This window comes from the organism of the source record quoted next, unplaced genomic scaffold (assembly GCF_019419815.1).
Source record: "Pyrus x bretschneideri cultivar Hongxiangsu unplaced genomic scaffold, Pyrus_bretschneideri_v1 Contig12, whole genome shotgun sequence".
NCBI lineage: Eukaryota > Viridiplantae > Streptophyta > Magnoliopsida > Rosales > Rosaceae > Pyrus > Pyrus x bretschneideri.
In genome coordinates, this window is record NW_025999413.1 from 4,207,340 (window position 1) to 4,231,225 (window position 23,886).

Here is a 23,886-nt window from a genome sequence, read left to right on the forward strand (position 1 = left end):
AAAAGTTTGAGGCCTTGGATATAGTTAGAGAGACATAGCTACCAAAGAGAGGAGTTGATGAAGACGAGAGGGTCTGGAAGTAACAAGGTGAGAGAGATAATACGAATGAATTAAAACGGTCGGAAACTTGGAAGTCACACAATGTAAGCGTTTATAGAGAACGTGGGCTTACCCCGCAATACTTATGAGCCTTACACGCTTATAACTACCCCTTCTGACTTCTGTCAAATTTGTGCCACTTTTTTTTTTCCTTTTTCTTTTTTTCTCATAAAAAGGGAACTAATTACAAGTGGTTTCGTCATGTCAGTCCACTTTTTCAAAGGTCAGAAAGGCTTACAGAGGCATTTTAGCCTCCCATTGACCACTTTTTGGATCACATATTATGCGGTACTTAAATACAGATCACGTAATATAATTTGTTTATATATGTAACTAGTTGTATACAACTATATATTTCTTATTGCTATACAATTAATGATACATAAATTCTTTTCCACTTTTCAGGTGCTATTTAAATATGTTGACTTGGTTTTTATATTTATTTTTGTCAAACAATAGATTATGATAGATTATATGTTAGATTAGTCACTGACGGAGTTCAAACCCACCCTGTCATGCAAGGACTCAACACTTTTCCACCACTATAGTAAATGGTCATTTGCGTTGACTTGGTTTTTATTGTTTATCTCATTTTTGGGACGTTTAAGTAATTTAAGTGGATTCATTTAAATTTTAGGAAAACTAATGAAAATGGTTGAAAACTTTTACTTTTAACGATAAGAACAAAATAAAGGATAAAGTGAATAATATCATGTTTAACTTTTTAATGTAAAAATATAATTTTTCATTAAAGTGAACGGTACCCCAGATTTTTAGTTAAAACTCCCTTTAATTTTAGGTTGCATTTAGTATGCGGGAACTAAAGCATGGGAATGGGAAATCACTTTCATTCCCATGTTTACTGAATCAGCCTTGGGAACAATTGTAACAAATGGCGGAAAACGAGGTGGGAAAATGAAACCCATCATAAAGGATCTGCATTTCCACCTTCTTTTCCCACCATTTATTGCAAATTTTTAACATTGAATAAAGGTGATATAAGTTTAATTTTGCGAGTCATTATTTGGTTTAGTTAATTTTGTTGGTTCATTCACTGATTATCCACATTAATTTTTTTATTATACTGATTATCCACATTAATTTTTTTATTATCTTTTATTAAATTGTGATCAATGTTATCCCTTATTTATAGGTTTATCTTTTTCTTAATTTTTGGATTAAATACAACTTCGATAGTGCGTGGGATGAACTCAAAGGCTTCGTCAAAATATCCAGACTCATTTTGCCCCTTTGAATAGAGGATATATCAAAATCTGTAGTTTCCCACCATTTACATTACAATCTCAAAGCATTTCCAGAAGACATTGCTTCCTTCACCAATCATAACCCTGGTAAGATGGCTATATATTAAATTCTTCTTGATGAAAGGAGGGGAGCACCCTTGCATTGTAGTTGATCTATTTCCTGAACTGAACCGAACCGAAATCCTAAAAAACTCTTGAGAATCCCGAAATTCGGAAATACCGAAATTTTGGGTCGGTTTCGGGTTTTGAAATCTCGTCTCGAAAGGGATTGGTTCGGGATTCAGGCTTTGGATTTCGATTCGAGATCCTGATCCGAACCAGTCCTATTATATAGTCAAATTTTTAAAGTTTGAAAACTACCAGATGTAATCTCTGATATTATTTTTTAGGATAGTATTCAACATTAATTTTGGTGGGAGATGCTCTTTTTCTCTTTGACCGGGTTGAAATCCCCATCAAGGATTTTATCAAGGCCCATTGTTAGCACTCTATCCTATTTGTTTGTACATATTCTTCCATCTTTAATGAATATCATACACTTTCTGAAAAGAAAAAAAAAATATTGTTTCTCCTTTTTCTTGCTCCTAATTCGCATCTCAATTTTTTCTTCTACCCTTCATCACAAGTTAAATGTGTTAACTAATCTAGTTGTAGGTACTATATATATATATATATATATATCATCATATATAGATAAAATTTCTTTGAACTATTTTCATGGATAATAAGCAGATTAATTTTTATTTATTTTCGTAGATACTTCTATCACATGTTAAATGTTTTGTTTATCAACCTATGATATATGTTATTTTTTTTATTTTTTTCCCTAAAAAAAGGGGTAACTGGTGGCAATCCACAATTATCTACCCTTTTGGGGGCCGGAAAGACTCACATAGGCATTTACATTTTTTTTAAATTATTTTGTACGAAAGTGGTTACCTTTTCATATTTAAATATCCAAATAAAAAATTTGAGTAAAAATACATAAATCAAGAAATTTAATTAAGGTTGAAAATAGGGTAAGTAGAGTAAATCCAATAACTCAAAATTTTTAACTTGGATTAAAGTACCCATAAAAATAGAGGTATGGAGTTCGATGCTCTTAGCTGGTGAGTCTGCTTGACTGTGGCCACGGGGTAGGATGAAGTTCTCCATTGCCTCTCGCGCCCAAAAAGAGTGAAAAACCGAGTTTGCCACTAGTTGTTTCCCTTTTTACAGAAAAAAAAAATACCCATAAAAGTAACCTGCCTCTAGACTTTGTATCTACTTTTCTATTTTTACCAAACATGATTAAAAGAAAATATATTTCGGAATTCCTGAGAAAATTCACGATAAATTATTTCCCAAAAATTCATTTTCGCATATCAAACACACAGTGTTTACAAGAACAACTAGATTCTCTGTAATACCGAAGAGTCATTTCTCTTTTCTTTCTTTTTTTTAAGAAAAACCGTATATAAATTTTATATTTTGTATTTTATTTGTTATTGTGTCCTTTTCAGTCTTCATATTAGATAGAAGCTAGGCAATCTGAATTCTGACTTTCCTGTTGAAGTTAGTTTTTTTACATATGAGTTATATACATGATTTCGGAGGTGGCATAAATCATAGAAGTTTCCCATCTTCCTTGAAAACAAATAGGATTTGCTTGTAGTTTTACCAAACCATCATCCAATAATTTCATACGATATCAAAATATCTGATTTTTTTTCTTGTACAACTATGATTTAGCTTTATCAATTACCAATAATTGGTGGCAAGATAAGGCCATAAAAGCAGTCATAAATTTAAAGTCTTAATCCTTTTTCGGACAGAATCTAATCCCAATCTATTGCTTTTGTGCTCTCTATATTTTGAGGGGCCTTTCTTTTTCTTAATCGTTTCAGTGGGGGCAAACATGATGAAATTAATTACCGTTTTAAAAAAGGAGAAAGAATTATGAAATAAGTTACTCTACGTACACATCAAATTTCTTCTCCAAATTTTGTTTTTTGAGATGAAACGAATATACAAATTTCAAAAAGGACATCTTAGATTAAATTTAAGGGATTCTAAAACAAAAAGAACCCCAAAACAAAAAACAAGGCCAACTTGACCAATCTGATAGTCACATATCAAAGCTGATATGTATGTGTGACAATTGACAAATAATGTGTTTATTTTTTCACTAATTATCAAATTATGTGAATATTTATTTCAAGTTTGGGCTCACTCTGGGTTTCGTTAATTTGTAATGAGTAACGCTTTTACAAGTATACTAACACATTATTTGACAAATAAACTTCACACAAAAGTTTTGCCTTTAGCATTACTGTTATGTAAATAGAGAAGACATATTTTTGTTGGCCAAACAACACCGATTGTAGGGAGTGGTTTAGGTTTGTCCTTAAAGAATGAGATAGTATCTAAATATATATTGTCTCTAAGACAAATGGGATTGTATGATAGTGACAAATGTACATGTGAGGTGGTAAATTCCTTAACTTCAATATTCAAATTAAGCTAATTACTATCGTTTTATTAATGATGGAAAATGATGATGTATATATATAACTAGCTAGAGGTTGACATGCATGTGAGGGGAACCTCAAATTTTCAGATAGCCATGCAACCACGTACTGCAAATAGATATTAGCCATGCATATCTAACTATCGTTCTCATAAAAAATGACTAAACTAAGCCACTTTTTCCTACGGTTACCTTTTGGGATTTACATTGCCTTGAAAACACCAGATTATCTTGAAGTTGAGGTGCAATGGTTGCATTGCATATGTCAAAAAAGGTACGAGTTCTTTGCCTCCACGGAAATTTAATGTCAATTATTAAATGGTAGATGTCATCATATAGGTCATAAGCTAGTAAAAGTGGACGTAACTTTAAGAGAGATGCGAAGGAGACTTTCAAAGTGGAACTCTCTATGAATTCTCCGTCATTTCATAGTTTAACGTTATTTTTTGTGCCAATATTATAAAACGTTGTGTAAAAAACATGTGGTGACAGAGAGTTCATGGAGAGTCTCACTTTTGAGAAAATCTCCTTAACATTTCTCTAATTTCAATTATCTTCTGTTTCTTATGCATCTCAATCATCAATCCAATCCACAAATTGCAAGTTGTGTGAATCCTCATAAAATCTCAAACCCCAAAATCCAGAATTACACGACCAAAACCTTTTATGTGTACTTTATGTCGCTCGGATTTCATGTTCTATATGACCCTTTTGTTTCATTCCAATATTCATATTCGATTTTGGGGATAAACAAAAGTTATAAATATCCCTCTAGTTGTTCATTTGATTGAAGTTAGGGTTTGTTATACCGGTTTTGACTTTTGATCACATATCAATGGTTATGCAATATGTAGGATCCAATCCATGTATATTTAGACAGCTTTTGATTAGTACGTTACAATGTGTTGGAAGATGGTTTTAGAAGAGGAAGGCCCAGTCATTTTCCTACTGCTACCTAGCTTAACGTTATCGCAAGAATAATGTTAAGATCTGTCATTCACATACAATTGATGAATAATTAAAACGTTATTAATTAATTATGAACATCATGTGCACCAACAGTTAGAAACCGCTCATACGCTTGTACACACATTCATGATCAATAAGTTATGTAGCTACAAAATATACAACTCGAAGAGCAACCGATACAAAACCATTTAGAAATCCATGGTTAGCACATCAACAAACCTTGGGGCTGACCCCCTGAAACAAATTAGGCTGGTAAACCGGGGTATTATAGTGGGCTGATGAAAACACCTTAGCTAAATGTTGGCTTAGGCTGTGCTTAAGAAACATTGTAAGACCAATAAGTTGTTTTCAAAACGGTATTTTTAACTAAACAACAATTTGAAGTCACCTTAATTTTTTTTTTTTTTAAGTACATCGATATTTTTACTCTAGGGGGAGGGGAAATTCGGCTAAACCACACAATGGGCACTCATGAAAGCATTTTGTGTTTCTTTTGGCCACTCAGTACTGCGGTCTGGTGATATTCCTTTTTACTTAGAAGTGAGATGTCTTAGATTTGAATCTCATGGATGGTGAAGTCACCTTAATTAACCTATCACTTGTATATTAACTAAACAATAATTTGAAGTGAATTAGCTAAACATCCAAATCATGTTCAGTCAACACTGATGATGGCATGGCAGATACATGTAACAACCATAATAAATATAAAGAAAGAAAAGAAGGAACAAATTAGAAGGATAATAATGTAGGATTTATAAATGATGATTAACATAAAGAAAATTTGACTTAAATAATTTAGAGGCATGTATAATTCAAATCATGAATAATCCAAGTTAATGAAGTACTGGTGGAGCCACCAATCACAAAGTCCTGCAGCAGATTTCATGGTGGTTATGATTATAACCCAACCTAATTTTTCAGCTTAATTAACCATACATACATACATATATACATACATACATATATATATATATATATAATAAATTAATTAGCATATAACACCATGTTAATAGAAGGTTAATTAGGGTCAGATCAAGTGTATATATATTCACGATGCTAATGTAATACCAACTGATTTAATGTATACATAAAAACGAAGTATACGTGTGTGTTTTGTATTTTATCCATAATTGTCTAATTAGGCAATCTAATCGTGTACATCAATGATACAATCGATCATATCATATCATTATCTCTATTATTTGGCTGAATGAAATGATGTATAAATATCGTTTTTTATTAAACAGCAAAGGCTCTCGTCGGTAAAGATGTCCGTAGCTTAGTTAAACTTTTTTGTCTTGCTGTAAAAAGCTTCATTAAGATGGTGATCCGTTGAGTAGAAATAAAAGTTTTAAGTCATATAATTTCTTTTTAATGAGGCTTAGACCAAATATGTGTGACTTTCGAGCATGCCATGGGGACAGTATGATCATCTCCCGGGGCAGGCGGCCAATAGTTTGATGTAATTTCCCATGCACAATTAGAGAACTTTCTCAAATGATGCTAAAAACCAACCACATCATCTCTGGTCACTTTAACATTCCGGTCTAAAAGTGGCAAAGATGTGAATTTTGCATACATACTACAATATAGTACACACACGCATCATATTATAACTTCTCGAACCACTGGATCTTGGATTTGTGATCACATGAGCTACAATCAACATTAATAAAATAATTTTGATGACCAAATAATGCTATTTCTAGTCTTGCAATGTAGACTAATTTGTACTTTAGCATCGACACGATATTACAACATGACACTGAAATAATAGCCATCCATCTCAAAGATTTGAATAATTTGCAATAATATATATGGGTAGAATTTGGGAATAACACACGCTTTTAACATAAATTTTGACATTCATTTACTAGGATCCACTTCGTAATGTATTTGAACAATTGAATCGCCTATATTTTAGTACGTCATTTATAGATCATCCTTGCAAAACCATTACAACAAATCCAAAACCATTAAAACATTCATTTATAGCAAAGAAAAATGGATGAATATAGTACTATAAAGAAACATTAAAATTAATCAAACGATCACATGGTTTCGGATTTGGATGATTTTTGGCAGACATGATCTTTGAGGTAAAACATAAAAGATAGATCGTTGAAATACATTAAGAAGTGAATTAATTCCACAAGAATGTGTGTAAAAATATGTGCCAAAAACATGTGTTCTCAATCCTAATCCTATAAATATATATATATATCTATGTATGTATATGTATATGTATATGTATATGTATAAATATATGTACAATTTTTCCACTAAATCACAACTACATCCTTGGCAGGTCCTCAAAGATGTGAAGTTGTAGCCTTAGGGTATTTTTTTTTTTCTTTTAACTTTCGTTTTAAATTACACGTGTTTGTATATCTCGATGATTCTCTTGAGACGTGCTAGGATCATATACTCCAAATGAAAGAGCTAGTAGATAGAAGAGATCTATATGGTTAAGGGTAGCATCATGCACATTGTAACACAGCCACAACGATATAATATAAATAATTCGATAATAATCACTAACCACCCTCCCTCCTTGTGATCTATGAAACTTTCCACACCTATATGTTTCAGTACTCTCTCATCATTTCCCACTGCCTTTAGAGAACTCTCTCTCCTCTCTCTCCTCTCTCTGCGTCTCTGTATCTGTCTCTCTCTGTCTCTCTATCTCTCTCTCTAATGAAGCACCAAGCCATTGATGAGCTTCTCTTTGGGAAAATACGCCCACAAAAGGCACCGAAAAAATTTGTACTGCTAGTCTGTGCCCTACTTCTTCTTACAATCATCCCACTCTATTACCCTTCAATATGCCGCTCTTTATTTGTGTCAAAAACTATTGATTCCAACCCACTAGTCCCCTCTCCATCATCATCTGCTCAGGAGGAGGATTTGCCTTCTATAACGAGCAACTTAAAGTGTGACATATTTACTGGAGAATGGGTTCCAAATCCAGAGGCTCCCTACTACACAAACAAAACATGTTGGGCAATCCATGAGCACCAAAACTGCATGAAGTATGGAAGACCAGACACTGAGTTCATGAAGTGGAAGTGGAAGCCAGATGATTGTGAGCTACCCGTTTTCAACCCGGCTCAGTTCCTCGAATTGCTTAGAGGGAAGTCCATGGCATTTGTTGGAGACTCTGTGGGTAGAAACCAAATGCAGTCCATGATATGCCTCCTTTCAAGGGTACGTATGCCTAGCCCTTTATTCTATATTCCTCCTTTACCATCTAATATTTGTTTGTTATTTATTGTTTAATGTTACCATGATATGGTCTTTTGGTTTTCTTAGTAAATCAACATATACATACTTAATTACTAGTTCATGCACAATTAATTATTATGTTATTCGTTGTCTTCATTTGATTTATTCAATCTGATGATAAAACATAAAAGGTGCGTAAGAAGAGAAAAAGTGTCTATGGTTATTGTTTTCTTACTAACAAAAGTCTTGCATGTTATGGTGAGAGATTTTGTTCAACTAAATTAGTTTGCGAATTATGTAATGTGTCATTAATATAAAATAAACACGTTAATCAGCAATTAAGTAATAATTCAATCATAAAAAACTACGTTATATGGTTTATAAAATTTGGTATAAATAGTTAGTTTCTCTAGTATTACTCTTGAATAATTTTTTTTCCCCTTATTTACTAATTTAATAAATAGAAAGTTGAACTACTACTGCACTACAAAGACAAATCCTGTTTATTATGTAATGATTGTACAAATCTAATGTATCTCTATATACCATGAAGAATCTGTATTTTTGATAAAGGCATACACATATGTCACACACTGACAGCCAAGGTTTGTCTGATAAAGCTTTTTGTGGTCCCTTCAATGAACATGCATGGTAGTTAATTATCGACTTTGAAACTTGAAAACTAAAAGGAAAACGAAAGGTCTTTCAATATGCTCGAAATATGGATCATAACATCATATGTTATTATATAATTAGAGAATTTTTTTTTAAATGTCTCTCTAATTGTATAATAATATGTATTGTTTCACTTCGTATTATGTACACACTAAAAAATTTCTCATGAAAAAGGAGAAGTTGAGAGAAAGAATATACTTTGGATTGGATCTTGAAATATATAGATTTGGATCCTCTCCTGAGTAGATGGTCCGAATCTTGCTGATCAAGCAACATGAATCGTTGAATCAAAATCTAACAGTTACAATTATTATAACTTTTAGAAGGCTTCCCTGTTTGTAGCCGTTCAATTTTAATCTAACGGTCCATGTTGTTTGATCAGCAGGATTTGGACCCTCTGCTCCGGAGAGGATTCAAATCCGAATATATATATATATATATATATATATACTTTCCCATGGCAACTGTCGCTGTCGCTTCTAGATTAGTTAAATAATTTTGTCTAAATATGCACGAGACTTAGATCTTCAAGGTTAGTTGACCTAAGCCATTTATGTTATCGAAGGATAAAGGGGATTAGGTAAAAATAATAGGAGCCTTGTTATTATTAATCACAATATCTTGTCTAGTAGCTAGGTAGATGCATGATAGGAATCTTTTCCATCCCTTGTTGTGCGAATGACTGTGTCTTATAATATTTCACATGGATTCTTAATAAAAATAAATAAAAAAATAAAAAATTTGACATGGCCAATGAAGCATCGAAACATGGAGGCTTTATATATTTTTCTTCCTAAGAATAAAAACATAAAAGCATGCATACACCGATCCGACTGGTCATGCATAAATCATCACTTAAATTGTCTAGTAAGCTATAGCACCAAAAAAATCTATGCGTAGTTGTAATTTAGGTAGGTTAGGCAGTATAGCGTGTTGGCCATTTTGCACTTGTGTGCGATTTCTTCATTTAAATTAGAATAATTAAGTTACTTTTTTTGTTAAAGAAGTCTCAAAACACAAATGCTCTACTTCCCAAATTCGTAGTTAATTGCAAAGAGCATGTAGTTTAAACGGCGTAAAACATATATTCATGTAGACAAGACCTTGTGTGGTTCGATTCTCTCCCACTAACATCGCTTCTGTAAAAAAAAAAAAAAAAAAAAAAAAAAAAAAAACTCAGTTCAGAACAAGAATAAAAATACAAAAATGCTTTTGGGCATCCAAGATGATGTCTAATTGTCTGTGGAGCCCCATGACATATATTCGATCAGCCGAATAACCCACAGACATACTTGTGGAGACAACTGTCGTCTAAACAGATCTAGCTTCCCATGTGTTAGTCTATTACTGTGTCTTATTATATGGATTATTATTTAGTTATCCGAAACCTTGTGCATGTTGATGACCTATTATATCTGTATCATATGGCCCTCGACTTCCCTATACATAACACAAATGATTAACCCTCACCGTCTACAAAATAAATCTTTTGGTCTCAAATATAATACATTAATTACATTGGATGTAAGCAGCTGAGAGCGTTTAAGTTCGAATCTTGTGAATATGGAGTTCGATATCAATTTATTCTCAACCCTAATGTAATTAATTACGTCATATCAAAGAAAGAAGTACTTATCATGCGATGTTTTATAATCACTCACGCTAAAGCATTTCCATTTTTGCTAAACACCACAGAAGTTAATTTTTGCTAAACACAAATCTGTACAAATAAATGTTGGTTGGTGTTTAAATTAGGTGGAATATCCAATAGATGTTTCAACTACCGAAGACCAGAGGTTCATCCGCTGGAAGTACACATCCTACAACTTCACTATGGCCACGTTTTGGACTCCACATTTGGTCAAATCCAAAGAAGCAACATACACTGACGGTCCGACCAAGACCGGCCTTTTCGAGCTCTACCTCGACGAATTTGACGAGGCATGGACAACCCAGATTAATGAATTCGACTACATCATACTTGCTGCGGGGCATTGGTTCTTCCGGCCGATGGTGTACTACGAAAATCGAAAGATTACTGGGTGCAATTATTGCCTCCTAGACAATGTACCTGACCTAGGCAAGCACTATGGTCATAGAAAGGCTTTTAGGACAGCTTTTAAGGCCATCAACAGCTTAGAAAATTATAAGGGTATAACATATGTTAGGACTTTTGCGCCGTCACATTTCGAAAATGGAATATGGAATGAAGGAGGAAATTGTTTGCGAACGAAGCCGTATAAGAGTAACGAGACACGGTTGGAGGGTTTAAATTTGGAGCTTTATATGATCCAAATTGAGGAGTTTAGGAAAGCTGAAAAGGAAGGCAGAAAGAAGGGGTTGAAATACAGGCTGTTGGACACAACGCAGGCAACGTTATTAAGGCCAGATGGTCATCCTAGTAGATATGGGCACTGGCCAAATGAAAATGTGACTTTGTATAACGACTGTGTGCACTGGTGCTTGCCGGGACCGATCGATACATGGAGCGATTTCTTGCTGGAGATGTTGAAGATGGAGGGTATGCGATCAGCTGAGGAGAAAAAGCACCTGATTTCAAGAGACAGAAGATCGAATTGACGGATGCAATTAACCGAAGTTGGTACGTATTTGATAAATGGATTATTCATTTGTTGCAGAGTATTTTGGTGTTAAAAGTTTGTTCAAGATGTTATTGGTGGCTACAGAATGTGACTCTATGATAAGTATTACTAAACCACCTGCGCCTTCGTATATAAAATGATGTCGTAAACCTAAAATTGCATCAGATAAATTTGACTGTATAGGTAGAACCCTTTGCAGCCATTAAAAACTCCCTGTATAACTCCTTTGCAGACAAATCACCGCAAGCAGAAATAATCATCTTATGCAAAGCCTGACCGCACTTTAGCATGTACTTTGCTACTTCAATGTCGACTTGGTATCTCTTTAATACCGTTATAAACAGAGTCTTGAGGCGTGACATATCGATAGGAACATTCTTTGGTGGACTTCATAGATCCAAGTCTTCTTTATGCCCGAGTCGTCTTCCTCCATGCTCTTCCTTACTATAATCCTGACTAGTAAACAGAGTAAAAGAAAGAAGTTAGCCCTGCACAACGTACCTCAATACGGTGAGCTCAAAAGGAAGGAAAACGATGACAACCGAGATCAATATTGGCTTTGACGGCGGATTTCGCAGGCTCGAATTTATATTCTGAAAAAAAAAAAAATCCTCCTTGACATTAAAGATTTCGAGCTTTGGGGCATTGATTAAAAGTTTTCACGCATTATTTTGAACATTGCATGCAAATTTCAAATATATCCTTAGTATCTTCAGTTCAGATGCTGAAATGTTGAAAAGCAAGGGGAGGTCGTCTTGAATGTCATCATCTTTTCGATAATAAAAAAGGACAAAGGTCCCCTTCTATTTTCAAATCTTCAAGAACAGGGCAGCACGAGAAAAGTTTACAGATTGAATCCTTATCGGGCAAATCAATTGTAACGTGGAGGAACTTGAGACTTGGGAAACACCCTGTGGTCGGAATGTTGATAATGAAATCTGATCTCAACTTCGATTTCATCAGTGTTTTATACACAAAATGGCTTTTAGGCAACTCATGTGCATATGTTATAACATCAAGATCAAGCTCAACAACTCTCCGCAGGTCAATCCAACCATTAATACTATGAGAACAGCCCTGACTACCAGACCAACAACGTAGACATAACTTTTTGATGTGCGATAACTCACTGAAAGAAAATCTCAACGATCATAAAAAAACGGGCAATATCACTGAAATCGTTGTGCAGAAGTCTAGATTGGGAACGGAAGCCCATAGGTCCTTCTGTCCTGTAGACAGAATGGCGGTCTTCACAACACATTTTGTTAGGAAGATATGAAAATATGTGAGAAATAACTTCACCTGGTAATTCACCTAGTTAGATAAGTCTTTGTTTTCAGTGCACTAGATAACATCCAATCCGATGTGTTATGCGCTTGTGGAACTTAAAACTAGAGGGTTTGGTTATATTTTTGGCACTATTGAACGGACCTACCTCTTTAACATGACCTCGCGCTATATACCAATTAATAATCACGCAGGCAATGATGCTTAATCACTAACTGGTAATCCTTACAGAAAAGAAAGATTTGAACAGTGTATTTTCCTTTCAGGTTGATCGAGTACTGAAATGGCGATGCCAACAGTATCAAATATGTTTGGATGGAATTCTAACTTGCACTTGTTTCCCACCGCCCGCACACACTCGGGCTCTGCGTGCGGCATTGATGGTCTTATAGCTTAAATGACTCTTGTTCTTTCTTTTGCCCGGTTATATTTATCAGTATTTGCAAAGGCAAAAAACAATTCATACCACCCAAAAACACTGTGACACAAAACAGAGAGCAAAATAATATTGCCCAGAAGTAGAAGGTAAGAAGCAATAATTTGATAGAACTCAACCAATAAAGAGAAGAATTAGACATTAATTAATTGGCAATATTAAAACTTATAGGTCCTTGAATTGTATCTGTAAATTAAGCAAATCTAACTTATACATTACATGCACATTACATTCTGGAACACTAGTACTATCAAAACTAGTCATTGATCAAGAAGTAACTGAGATTTTGACTTCGGAAGATGCTCGAGGAAAACCCTCTATTCTACGGATTTCATTCAACCAAAAAGAAAGCGGTTTGACGCTGCAACAAAAATATCCTGCAAGCTTCATCCATGTTCAAGCAAAAATCTTACAATGTTGATCGTAGAATAGAAGACCAAGAAATTGGTCTAAATCTTCACCACCTTCAGGTGACATAAGAAGGAACTGGAACTTTGAACTTGATTTTGCCAGTATTGTTCTTCAGTGCAACCGGTGCTGTCCAACAAAGGGTTGTTCCATCTCTGAAGAATGTTTCAAATATAAGAAGTATATGTTCATATGAAGAATATAAAAGCAGCAGAATAATGTCAAAACTTACAGCATTGTGGCCTGTAGACCATAGTTCAAGTATGAGAGTGTGTACTACAGGAGAACTCTTCAATAAGCATGCTATTCCTGGGATTTCACATTTTTTCAAACTAGTACAGATATGCAAGGTCTGAAGATTTATAAATGAATATCGTAAACCACCTCCAAAATATATATTTGATAGGACCTGCAAACAAAACAGATAAATCCACATATTACATGTAAGGAAATTTCCAATGTGCTTATAGACAAAAAGAAACTGACTCTGGTATGAACACACACACACACATTTGTAGTACAAGAACAACCAAAGATAGGAAATTAAAAGTATTTCTCCAATGTGGGACTTGGGTGACGGTCGACCTTCCTGTCATGCATTCTCCAGCAAAATTATGCAAGAATCTGAGAACTAGTGAACAAATAGAAAGCATGCATATATAGGTATATGTGTGAACCTCAAGACCGCCAGATAGTATAAGCTTTTGAACTTGGGATGATGCAGAAATAAGATTATTGACAGTGTTATTGAAGGCTACAGAAGAAGTTGGGTTTCAGGTACAAGAAGCTTCAAGAAAGTGGAAGCTTAGCGATGAAGATTTGCAAGAAGCGTAGCAGCTAAGGCAGAAAGAGAGAGAGGATCGAGTCGTTAGACAGAGACGGGTGATACCATGTTTGGAAAAGAATATCTTTTCATTCAATGAATAATTTTACAAGATAGTTGTATATATGCAACTCATTTACATCTGTCACTACCAATCACTCTCCAACTAACTATACACCTAAACCAAACGAACAGATATCCAACTAACTCTCTAAGTAATATCCAACTAATTCATTTACATAATTACCCTCAATAGTCAGGACAGGAAAGATGTCAATCAAAATTTTCTCGGTGATTTTATTAACTTCCCAATCAAGAAGTCGTAGGTTCGGGGCAAAAATCTTTATCCAACTCACTACATTGTCGAGCCGTATTGCCCTGCAATATTGGATCTTCAAATTCTCTGGTTTCGTATATCAATATTCCATTGATATTTCTACATCTTTGAGGTTGGGACTTCTAACTATAAGATCATGACTCATATTTTTACAATATTCTACGGTCAATCTCTCAAGAGAAGGGAATGAAGAACTGGTAAATAAATCCACATCGTCCAAAGCACTCTCCGAGAAATGCACACCGGTTAGAGACAATGAGTGAAGGGAACGGAGACCACTCTTAGAACTAAGTTTTAATAAAATTGGCCGCCCTATGCATCTATATTGTAGAGCTCCCGTTTCCAATTTGAGACTCCTTAACGAATCACATTCAATTAAACAATATGGAACTTCACAATTATCTCTCGGCCAGATTTCAAGACTAAGTTCCTCAACTCTATGCTTCACCACCCGACCAATGAAATCATACAAATCAGAACAACTCAGATGGCCTGAAACACGAAAAACCCTTATATTAGAGTTTTCATGGCGGCGGGACAATACTGTGGTTATGGACTTCATTGCTTTAGTTTGCTGATCAAGTATTTTCTCATTAACCAAATATTTGGGATAGGGCATTGGAAAAACCTCAGAGAAGTCAAGGACAGGATAGGAAGCCCATAGATAACTCCATCTTCTAGATAAAACACTGGTTTGTGCAATGGTTTTGATGGGTAACAAGGAAAGTGTCTGATGTAATATAGCATCTGGAAGATTGCTAATTCTGTCACTGTTTTGATCATGAGGTTTGTTTTCTTCCTCCTCTCCCGGCTCTGAAGCTCTACTACTTTTCGAGTTTTACTCCTAATGAGATTTGTTTTCTTCCTCCTCTCCTCGCTCTGAAGCTCTACTACTTTTCGAGTTTGAGTAGTCCTCATGAGGTTCATTTTCTTCCTCCTCTCCCCACTCTGAAACTCTACTACATTTCGAGTTTGAGTACTCCTCGCAGTGGGATGATTTGTAACAACAAATCGATGCTTTGTTTCCCATGGCCTAAAGTATAATGCTAGGGCTTTTGAGAATTTATTTTGCGTTTTTGTTAGGGTTTGAGACATTTGGGGTTCTTGTACATATGCATGAATAATATATAGGCTGGCGGATGGGGGGGATATTGGATCTGCCTCTCTGACATGAGCCAAATTAGGGAAATAATATATATACTCCAAAAGGATCTAAAGAATCAAACCACTTTTGGTGGTAAGAAAGGCTCCTACATCTTTGTCCTTTTGTTTTAGGAATGTGTAAGTAAATGCGTGAATGAAAGATGTTAGTTTCCGTTTACTCTATGAAATTGGGTCCAATCTCACGTATTTACCATGCAAACTTGGTGATTAAGGTTGAAATCCCTATCTATTAGTTCCCTTTTTTGTTGATATTTTCATAAATTTACGCAGGTAAGAAGGCTTCTATCTTTTTTTTAGTTATTTTTTGTTATAAAAATATTTTGGCAAATTAAGTTTAAAAGATATTAAATTCGAATGAACGTTTACATTAGATGCATTAAATTCAAAGGAAAACCATGAAAAATTTGCATTATATTCGATGGAAACGTTTAAATCAAATGCTAATAATAACTCAACTGGAATAAAAATTGGGGGCGGTAAAGAAGAAAGCATACGCAGGGAAGAGGGAGCAAAGATTCTTTCTCGAATTTGATTTGCTAGACAACCGAGATCACATGATGGCACAATCCTTTTATTTTTCCTCTTCTTTTCCTTCCTCTGATCTGAAGAGGAGTCTGCCAAGGTTGTAGAGGCTGACGGCACAGAAGAGGGCACATCACAAGGGGGTGAGCGGACTTCAGAAGATTGCACATTGCTCACACTTATCGACACCAGTCGATCAATATCTGTACATAGTTTTTTAAACGTTATACATATGGATCATATTTCAATGCGAGACCAGTAATTAACTCAATATATATAAATAGATATTTGTGGTAGTAGATTCCTCAACAACAAGTGAAATTCACAGTGAACGGTGCCAACATTGTTGGGGTGAAAAACTTAGAGTACACAACTCTAACACAAGTGTTGGAGAGACAATACAAGTAAACAAATTACTTGTATTACACAAACAAATATTACAACACTCTCAAAGGACACTCTTAAGAACAATGACACTCGCTCACTTTCTAGAGACAAACTCTAGAGCACTCACACTCTTACAAGACTACTTACAAGGCTTCCCACTCTCTTACTTAGCTCTTCTTAATTGATTGGTTGCTTGTTGATTTGCTGATTTGTTGATTCAAATGGTGTGGATGCATTCTCCTTTTATAGGCATGGATGGAACCTTGGAGAAGCATGGACACACCATGCTAGAGATATCTAGATAATTCCACTAACTTCCTAAGCTAGAATTATCTACACTAATCTTGCATGTTGGTGGAAACCTCACCATTCTTCTAGACTCTTCCACCAACTTAAGAAACAACATTCTAGTCATTTCTACAAAGTACTACTTTAACTTGGATAATCTAGCTAACCAACCTTAGTGAATGTTCTAGAATTCTTTATTCTAGATTTGTGTAGGTCCTTTAATGAGATGGGGTTGATTTCTTTAACAAACATTTGCACCACATCGACAGGCTGATCTTCACCCTGATCATTTGATAGCAGGCTATCAATAGTGGCCATCATATGCTACAAGGCATTCGCGTCAGTGACTAGAACCCCAGAGAAATGCATCTCTCTCCCTGAGATTCTCTGCCTCTTCTCAGACCTTGAGGTAAATTCTTAAGGATGAAACTCTTGAAGGTTTAAGTATGCCTCCATCAGCGCAACACACACATGAGCCTCACAGAAGAAAATCTGGAGGTCTGCAATTAGCGTCGCCAACCTAATTTGGAGACTGTCGTTATGCTATGCCCTCTTCTATGCCGTCGGCCTCTACAACCCTTGGCAGTCAGACTCCTTTTCTTCAGATGCAGGCAAAGAAGAAAAAGAAAAAGGATTGTGTCATCATGTGAACTCGTTCGTCTAGCAGCGTTTTATTTCATTTGACATATTAATTATTAAATGTCGAAGCATGTAATGAACTTTATTAAAATTTCATTTCAATTCCATTGAAATTTTCCTTTTTTTTTTTTTTTTTCTTTTGCAAAATTTAATTTCAATTCCATCATTATTTTCTTCTTTGCAAAATTTAATTAGCGTATTTCGAATCCCTAATCTGAAAATATTGATTTGGGTAATGAATGTGCCTAAGACCATGCAATATAGATCCAAATTATAAGTATAATATTCTAGGTTGAATTCGATTAAAAGCATTCAAACAGCAAGTACAAAAAGAATGTGTGTTTATACAAGCCTGCTAGCTAGAGATAGAGAAGTTTTTAGGTCATCTTCAATGGAGATGGCTAAATAGGCCAAAAGCTAAAAAATGCATGATTTGCTCTAAAACTAATCTCCAATCGATGACTAGGCTTAATTCTATGGAGCCCATCGCGCTATTATTTAGCAAAAGAGACATCAGGCTGATCAAATGTAGTCTCCCCCTTAGCTTTTTTTTGGGGCCAAGCTCCTCAGTTCCAATAAATGGAAAGGAGATATGGCAGTTGTGGTCTTGAATCTTCTTTCCCCATTCGGTTTCTGGGTGGTTTCTGCCATGCAGACTGATGAACACATACAATATCACTAGGTGAAAAACCCCTGCAAATAATATCACTAGGTGGAAATAGACAGAAAAGAGCACGGTGAAAGGCCACCGCAAATAATATTGCTATGGCTAGTTCATTGCCTGGCTTATTCTTTACATGTATTATTAAATCACCAGTGCTAAGTTGCATATTGATGATGAACCATTAATTTATTTCATATATTTAGATGACTAAATGATATTCTATTCGAATAATCTTTTGTATGAATGATCTTCAAATAAATATTAAGAAATGGAACAATTCCGATTTTAAACATTTTGTGGTAAATACACTTTATAAACTTATAAATAGATGAATGAGTTCATCGTCTTAAAGAGGAATGCATGCATTATCTTTATCTCTAATGAACATGCTACTCCAGCAGCAAAATTGCCCCATTGCTTAACGTACAGCCTACCCTTCACCCAATTATTTTTTAAAAGAGAACTTAAACAATTGTAGCAATTATATCCAGCCCCATTTTTTCAGCTACTGAGCTATACAAAACCGTTTAATGCTTAACTCCAATGGAGGATGAAAAGGACTTGTTGATACTAGAGGTGATGAGATTGATTTTACTGGCCTCTATCTCACAACTTTTTCAACCACGAATATATTTGTTCTGAAGCTATTGGTCTCATTTGGTCGTAGTTTTGTATACAGAGGGATATTGTTCAAGTTTTAGATTCTCTGTAATTTGGAAAAGCATCGAATAGCTGTCATTGTCCTTTTTACTTCGCGAGATTATTCCACACAACATATATACTTTACATAAGGGTAATGTTAAGAAAACTAACTTTTTAAATTAATTTTTTTAGATCATATAACGTGTTTGTTGATGATTGTTAGAAATGTAATTCTCAGGACATGATGATGTTGATTCTTTATTAAAAGACATAATATGTTGATAAACCATCAATATTTTTTTTTCCTTAAAAAAGGGAAACAACTAATGACGAACCACGGTTATTCAACCTTCCGAGCCTAGAGGAGGCTAGTTGGGAATTGCAACCTACCTGTGGTCATGATCAAGCAGATTCACATCTTACAAAGTATCGAAACCCATCAATAATACTGTTAAACAACATTTCAATGTATATCAAAACAAACAAACCGCCAACTTGTTATATTTAACATTATTGACATTATCGATACAAATTTTGTCCTTTTAACTTAGTAAGGACCGACGTCGTGCACAACTAATCGGTAAAAAATGTGCAATTGTATTACACTATTGTAAATTTCATATATCAACATTACTAGGTCACCCTGTTTACCTGTCTACAGTGAATACCCATTTTAATTGTTCGTCTCAATTCACTTCAGAAACGATTTGAACAGCCAGCCTGTCAAGGTAAATGCGATAGCAACCAAGCAACTCTTTGAAAGTGGTGGCAAATGAGTTAATAACTCAATCTTTGATCACTAAAGACGGAAAGTGACCATATTTTTCTTCTTATTTTTCATATATATGTTAATAGTAAAACATATATTTGACCCGAAATTACATTTCGACTGAAATAGTTAACAGAATAAAACATAGTAATCACGAGAATGTGATTTCGGGTTATAACAGTGTTTTACCTCTATTAAATCACACTTCAAAGAAAACTACTGTCACCAAGCTATGCATAATTATGTTCCCGATGATAAGTAAAGTCCATAGACATGTAGCCAAAGCTGCATTATTGTCGAACCAAACATTGACGATGTGAACAGTGGAGGCCACGAGCCTAATCTGAGAACTTTCCACTTTGCAATCATTTCTGACTTCACTCTCAAGCCACTGCAGACCTGGCCATCATACACCAATCCCTTCTGGCACAAAGTACCCGATGACCATCCATATGAAATGAGTCAAAGTATACATGCACTCAATTATTGTTGGCAAGATTTTATCCCAAGAATGAATGAATCAAATTCATTTTGGCTAATTCTGAAGCAGATGCGAGTTTGTTTTATAAATGAAACAAAAGTGATTTTCCATTACTAATGATAATATTAGCAATTACAAGGGTCGGCATATGGATACAATTTTCAGTGACCAAATATTTGATCACAAGGTAATTCACACAAACAAGCAATGACGATAATTCTCTAATTGGCTACCATAAGCACACTCACACTAGCACAAGCACCCCAGTACAAATCTGCCACAAAGATGGCAGATGCAACATAATTATAGAGCACACATAATGTCACCGCAATACAAGCGAGACCACATCAAACCATCGTTAACAAGTGAGGCTACATCAAAACCACAGCTCACGAGCGGTTGTTTCCATCACTCGCTAGTCGAGATGTTATCCGCTTGATGCAGTACAAAGAAACCTACAGTGACCTACACTAATCTGAGAAACGAAATCCTCTTATTGCTCGTCTCCAGCAATTGGCTCATCTCAACATGCAACTTTACCACTTCAAGTGAGATCCGCCACAACTATGAGCCAAGCAAGGTAAGGCCATCATAGATCTGCTCAAGGAAGCTGATGCGATTTAAGCTGGTTAATTAGGATAGTGTACTATCTCTCTACATCTGAATTCGAATCTCTTACAATACATTAGTGTAATTAAAAATAATATCGCCAAAAAAATAATTTTGAAAAGGTCAATAATGATCAAGTAATGAAAAACTTAGTGCACATGCACCTTGTTTAGAAGGTAATTATCCCCAAATAATGTGAATGCAATTATATGTAAGGTGGCTTTGCTATTTTTTGTCCAAGGTTGTATTTAATTATGAAAAATGATGCCCCACCAAAAGAAAAGTTGCATCATAATTTGGTTGGTAACCCATACCATAACAAATTATTTGCTAATTTTCCTCAATTATCACATTATCATTAGACATATTACCCATATATAAATATATTTCAAGAATCCAATAATCTATAATCTTGCCTCACAATTCTCCACCATGAAGTTTCAAGCCATTGATCTGCCTAATGCAAAATACACACAACCAAACAACACCTACAAAAAAGGTATTCTTCTAGCCCTCACCCTTCTTCTGCTCACCTCAATCCCTATCTGCATTAACAACAGCACAACTTCTCCATTGCTATCTCCAAACAGCAACATTACCAGTGGATTAAAAACCATTGAAAACGAAGACCAATGCCAAATATTTACTGGGAATTGGATTCCATATCCAGATGGACCTGCTTACTACACAAATGAAACTTGCAATTTGATCATTGATCAGCAGAACTGCATGAAATTCGGGAGGCCCGACACGGAGTTCATGAAATGGAGGTGGAAGCCCAAAAATTGCGAGTTGCCATTGTTCGATGCAGCTCAGTTCTTGGAGCTTGTTAGAGGGAAGTCATTGGCATTTCTTGGTGATTCCGTGGGAATGAATCAAATGCGGTCATTGCTCTGCCTTTTGTCCAGTGTAAGCCTTCAATTACTCTTAGATAGTCCGGCTATGGAAATGACGTCCGTAATTTTCTTTTTACAAATCAGTACAAAGATTTTGAGTAATTTCAAGAAAGTCAGGCTATGGAACTGACGTTGTTCTTTCTTTCAGGTGACTTATCCTGAAGACGTTTCTCACAAGTATTCAACAAACACGAATTATTTCAAGCGTTATGTGTACCACGACTACAACTTCACTATGGCAAATCTCTGGGCACCCTACTTGGTTAAATCTCGAGACGTGGACCCGAATGGCCACAACATCAACAGCATCAGGACCCTATACTTAGACGAGCCCGACGAGGCTTGGGAAACTGAGGTTGAAAATTTTGATTATGTCATCGTCTCAGCAGGCCAATGGTTCTTCCTGCCGCTGATGTACTACGAAAATGGTCGCGTTATAGGGTGTCACAAGTGCGGACGAGACAACATGAAATCTTTTCTCACGCACTACGGCTACAAAAAGGCATTCCAAACGGTGTTCAGGACCCTTCAGAACCTCAAAAACTACAAGGGAGTGACATTTTTGAGGACGTTTTCGCCGGCACACTTCGAAAACGGGGCGTGGAACGAGGGAGGAAATTGTGCGAGGACAAGGCCTTTTAGCAAAGAAGAAATGAAGCTCGCTGGGCGTGTTTTGGAGATGTATTTGGCACAAGTAGAGGAGCTACAAGCAGCAGAAAAGAAAGGTATGAAAAGAGGCCTTGAATTTAGGTTAATGGATACAACTGAAGCTATGTTGCTGAGGCCTGATGGACATCCTAACTTCTATGGACACTCACCTCACCGGAACATGACTGTTGCTGACTGTGTTCACTGGTGTTTGCCTGGACCCATTGATACGTGGAATGAGATTTTGCTGTATATGTTGAAATCCGGGCACAGAACATCCTGACGGGGGGAAGAAGTTCCGCGCACTTTGAATGTTACTCTAGAAATATTAAATATCATAACAATCCATAGTTAGTTTGAGATATCGTCATTGCAACATAAAAAGGTAAATTATAATAAAATGCTTGATGAAACATTATACGTCCACATTGTTTATATTTTATACACATTTATATTTTGTTTATTTCAATGTGATTATATATAATTAAAGTGCATTTTTGTTCACCATCATTTAATGTGGTGTATGCTCACCATTCTATTTATCACCGTTAGATGAGTTTGAATTTTGAGATTTGTGCATATCCACTACACGAATCTCCAAATTCATACTCATCTAACTGTGATAGATAGGGTGGTAAGTATACATCACACTAAATGGTGGTGAGCAAAAATGCTCCCTATATAATTAATGGGGCAGATTCGTGACATCACTTTTTTTTACTTAGTTGTTGACATGTTGTTTTGGGACCCACTCCTTATTGTATTTTAATAATCCAAACCGTCTATCTTATAAAACATTATTTCTAAATCATCCTTGCAAAAAATTAAACAAATCCAGACCATTAATACATTCATTTCTAGTGAAGAAAATAGACTAATATGGTCCCACAAATAAACCCTAAGCCCTTAATCCAACGTTCATATGTTTTCAGATTTGGGTGATTTTTGTTAGAGATGATCTTTCAAAGAAAATCTTAAAGATGGACGAATCGTTAAAATATATTACGAAGTTGATCCCACAAAGAAAAATGGGTCAAAGATTGTGTTACGTATCCATCCTCATAACTAATAATGATAAAAAAAATTCGAATCGTTAAAATATATTACGAAGTTGATCCCACAAAGAAAAATGGGTCAAAGATTATGTAAAAAAAAAATTGTGTTACGGATCCATCCTCATAACTAATAATGATAAAAAAAGTGCTCGATGCATATGGTAGATACATAGATTTGAGTTATTATGATTATGCTAGCACTATCTTGGTGAAAAAGACAACGTACTTGCAAAAATTTGCTGGTGTTTGCTGGCTACTGGTATATTTTTGTATAAAGTTTAGGTGAGTAGTTTACTTCCTAATATTTCGAAAGCGTATGGACAATCGGACGACAGCGAAATTTCGTTGTTCATTACAGTATTAATTTCGGTGTATATGAAATATGATTCTCAAACGCACCACTTGTTCTCACACACAAACTTTAATTTTTTAGCGTGATGATGATGTTATTAATTTAAGCTTTATAATATTAATGGATATGTA

At 35.2% G+C, this 23,886-nt stretch overlaps 3 protein-coding genes and 1 long non-coding RNA gene across 4 annotated transcripts; 2 read left to right on the forward strand and 2 right to left on the reverse strand.

Annotated features, from left to right (window-relative positions):
* Positions 1–7,371: 7,371 nt before the first annotated feature.
* Positions 7,372–11,464, forward strand: LOC103947776 (protein trichome birefringence-like 19). The gene is made up of 2 exons (XM_048578049.1): positions 7,372–8,052; positions 10,501–11,464. The coding sequence occupies exons 1-2, from the start codon at positions 7,543–7,545 to the stop codon at positions 11,323–11,325; spliced, it is 1,335 nt and encodes a 444-aa protein (XP_048434006.1). The 5' UTR covers positions 7,372–7,542; the 3' UTR covers positions 11,326–11,464.
* Positions 11,465–13,226: 1,762 nt separating this feature from the next.
* Positions 13,227–14,334, reverse strand: LOC125474122. The gene is made up of 3 exons (XR_007255812.1): positions 14,157–14,334; positions 13,712–13,888; positions 13,227–13,634 (listed from the first exon to the last, which is right to left on the reverse strand). It is a non-coding gene; the product is annotated as an uncharacterized LOC125474122 (long non-coding RNA).
* A 288-nt stretch (positions 14,335–14,622) lies between these two features.
* LOC125474225 (putative F-box/FBD/LRR-repeat protein At4g03220) lies at positions 14,623–15,477 on the reverse strand (the record flags this gene model as incomplete). Its single annotated transcript, XM_048577659.1, has 1 exon — positions 14,623–15,477. A coding segment is annotated over one exon (759 nt), but the record flags the coding sequence as incomplete, so codon positions are not given.
* A 5,070-nt stretch (positions 15,478–20,547) lies between these two features.
* LOC103947777 (protein trichome birefringence-like 19) lies at positions 20,548–22,766 on the forward strand. The gene is made up of 2 exons (XM_009358730.3): positions 20,548–21,713; positions 21,849–22,766. Exons 1-2 carry the CDS (start codon positions 21,237–21,239, stop codon positions 22,629–22,631), a joined length of 1,260 nt encoding a protein of 419 aa, XP_009357005.2. The 5' UTR covers positions 20,548–21,236; the 3' UTR covers positions 22,632–22,766.
* Positions 22,767–23,886: the final 1,120 nt, after the last annotated feature.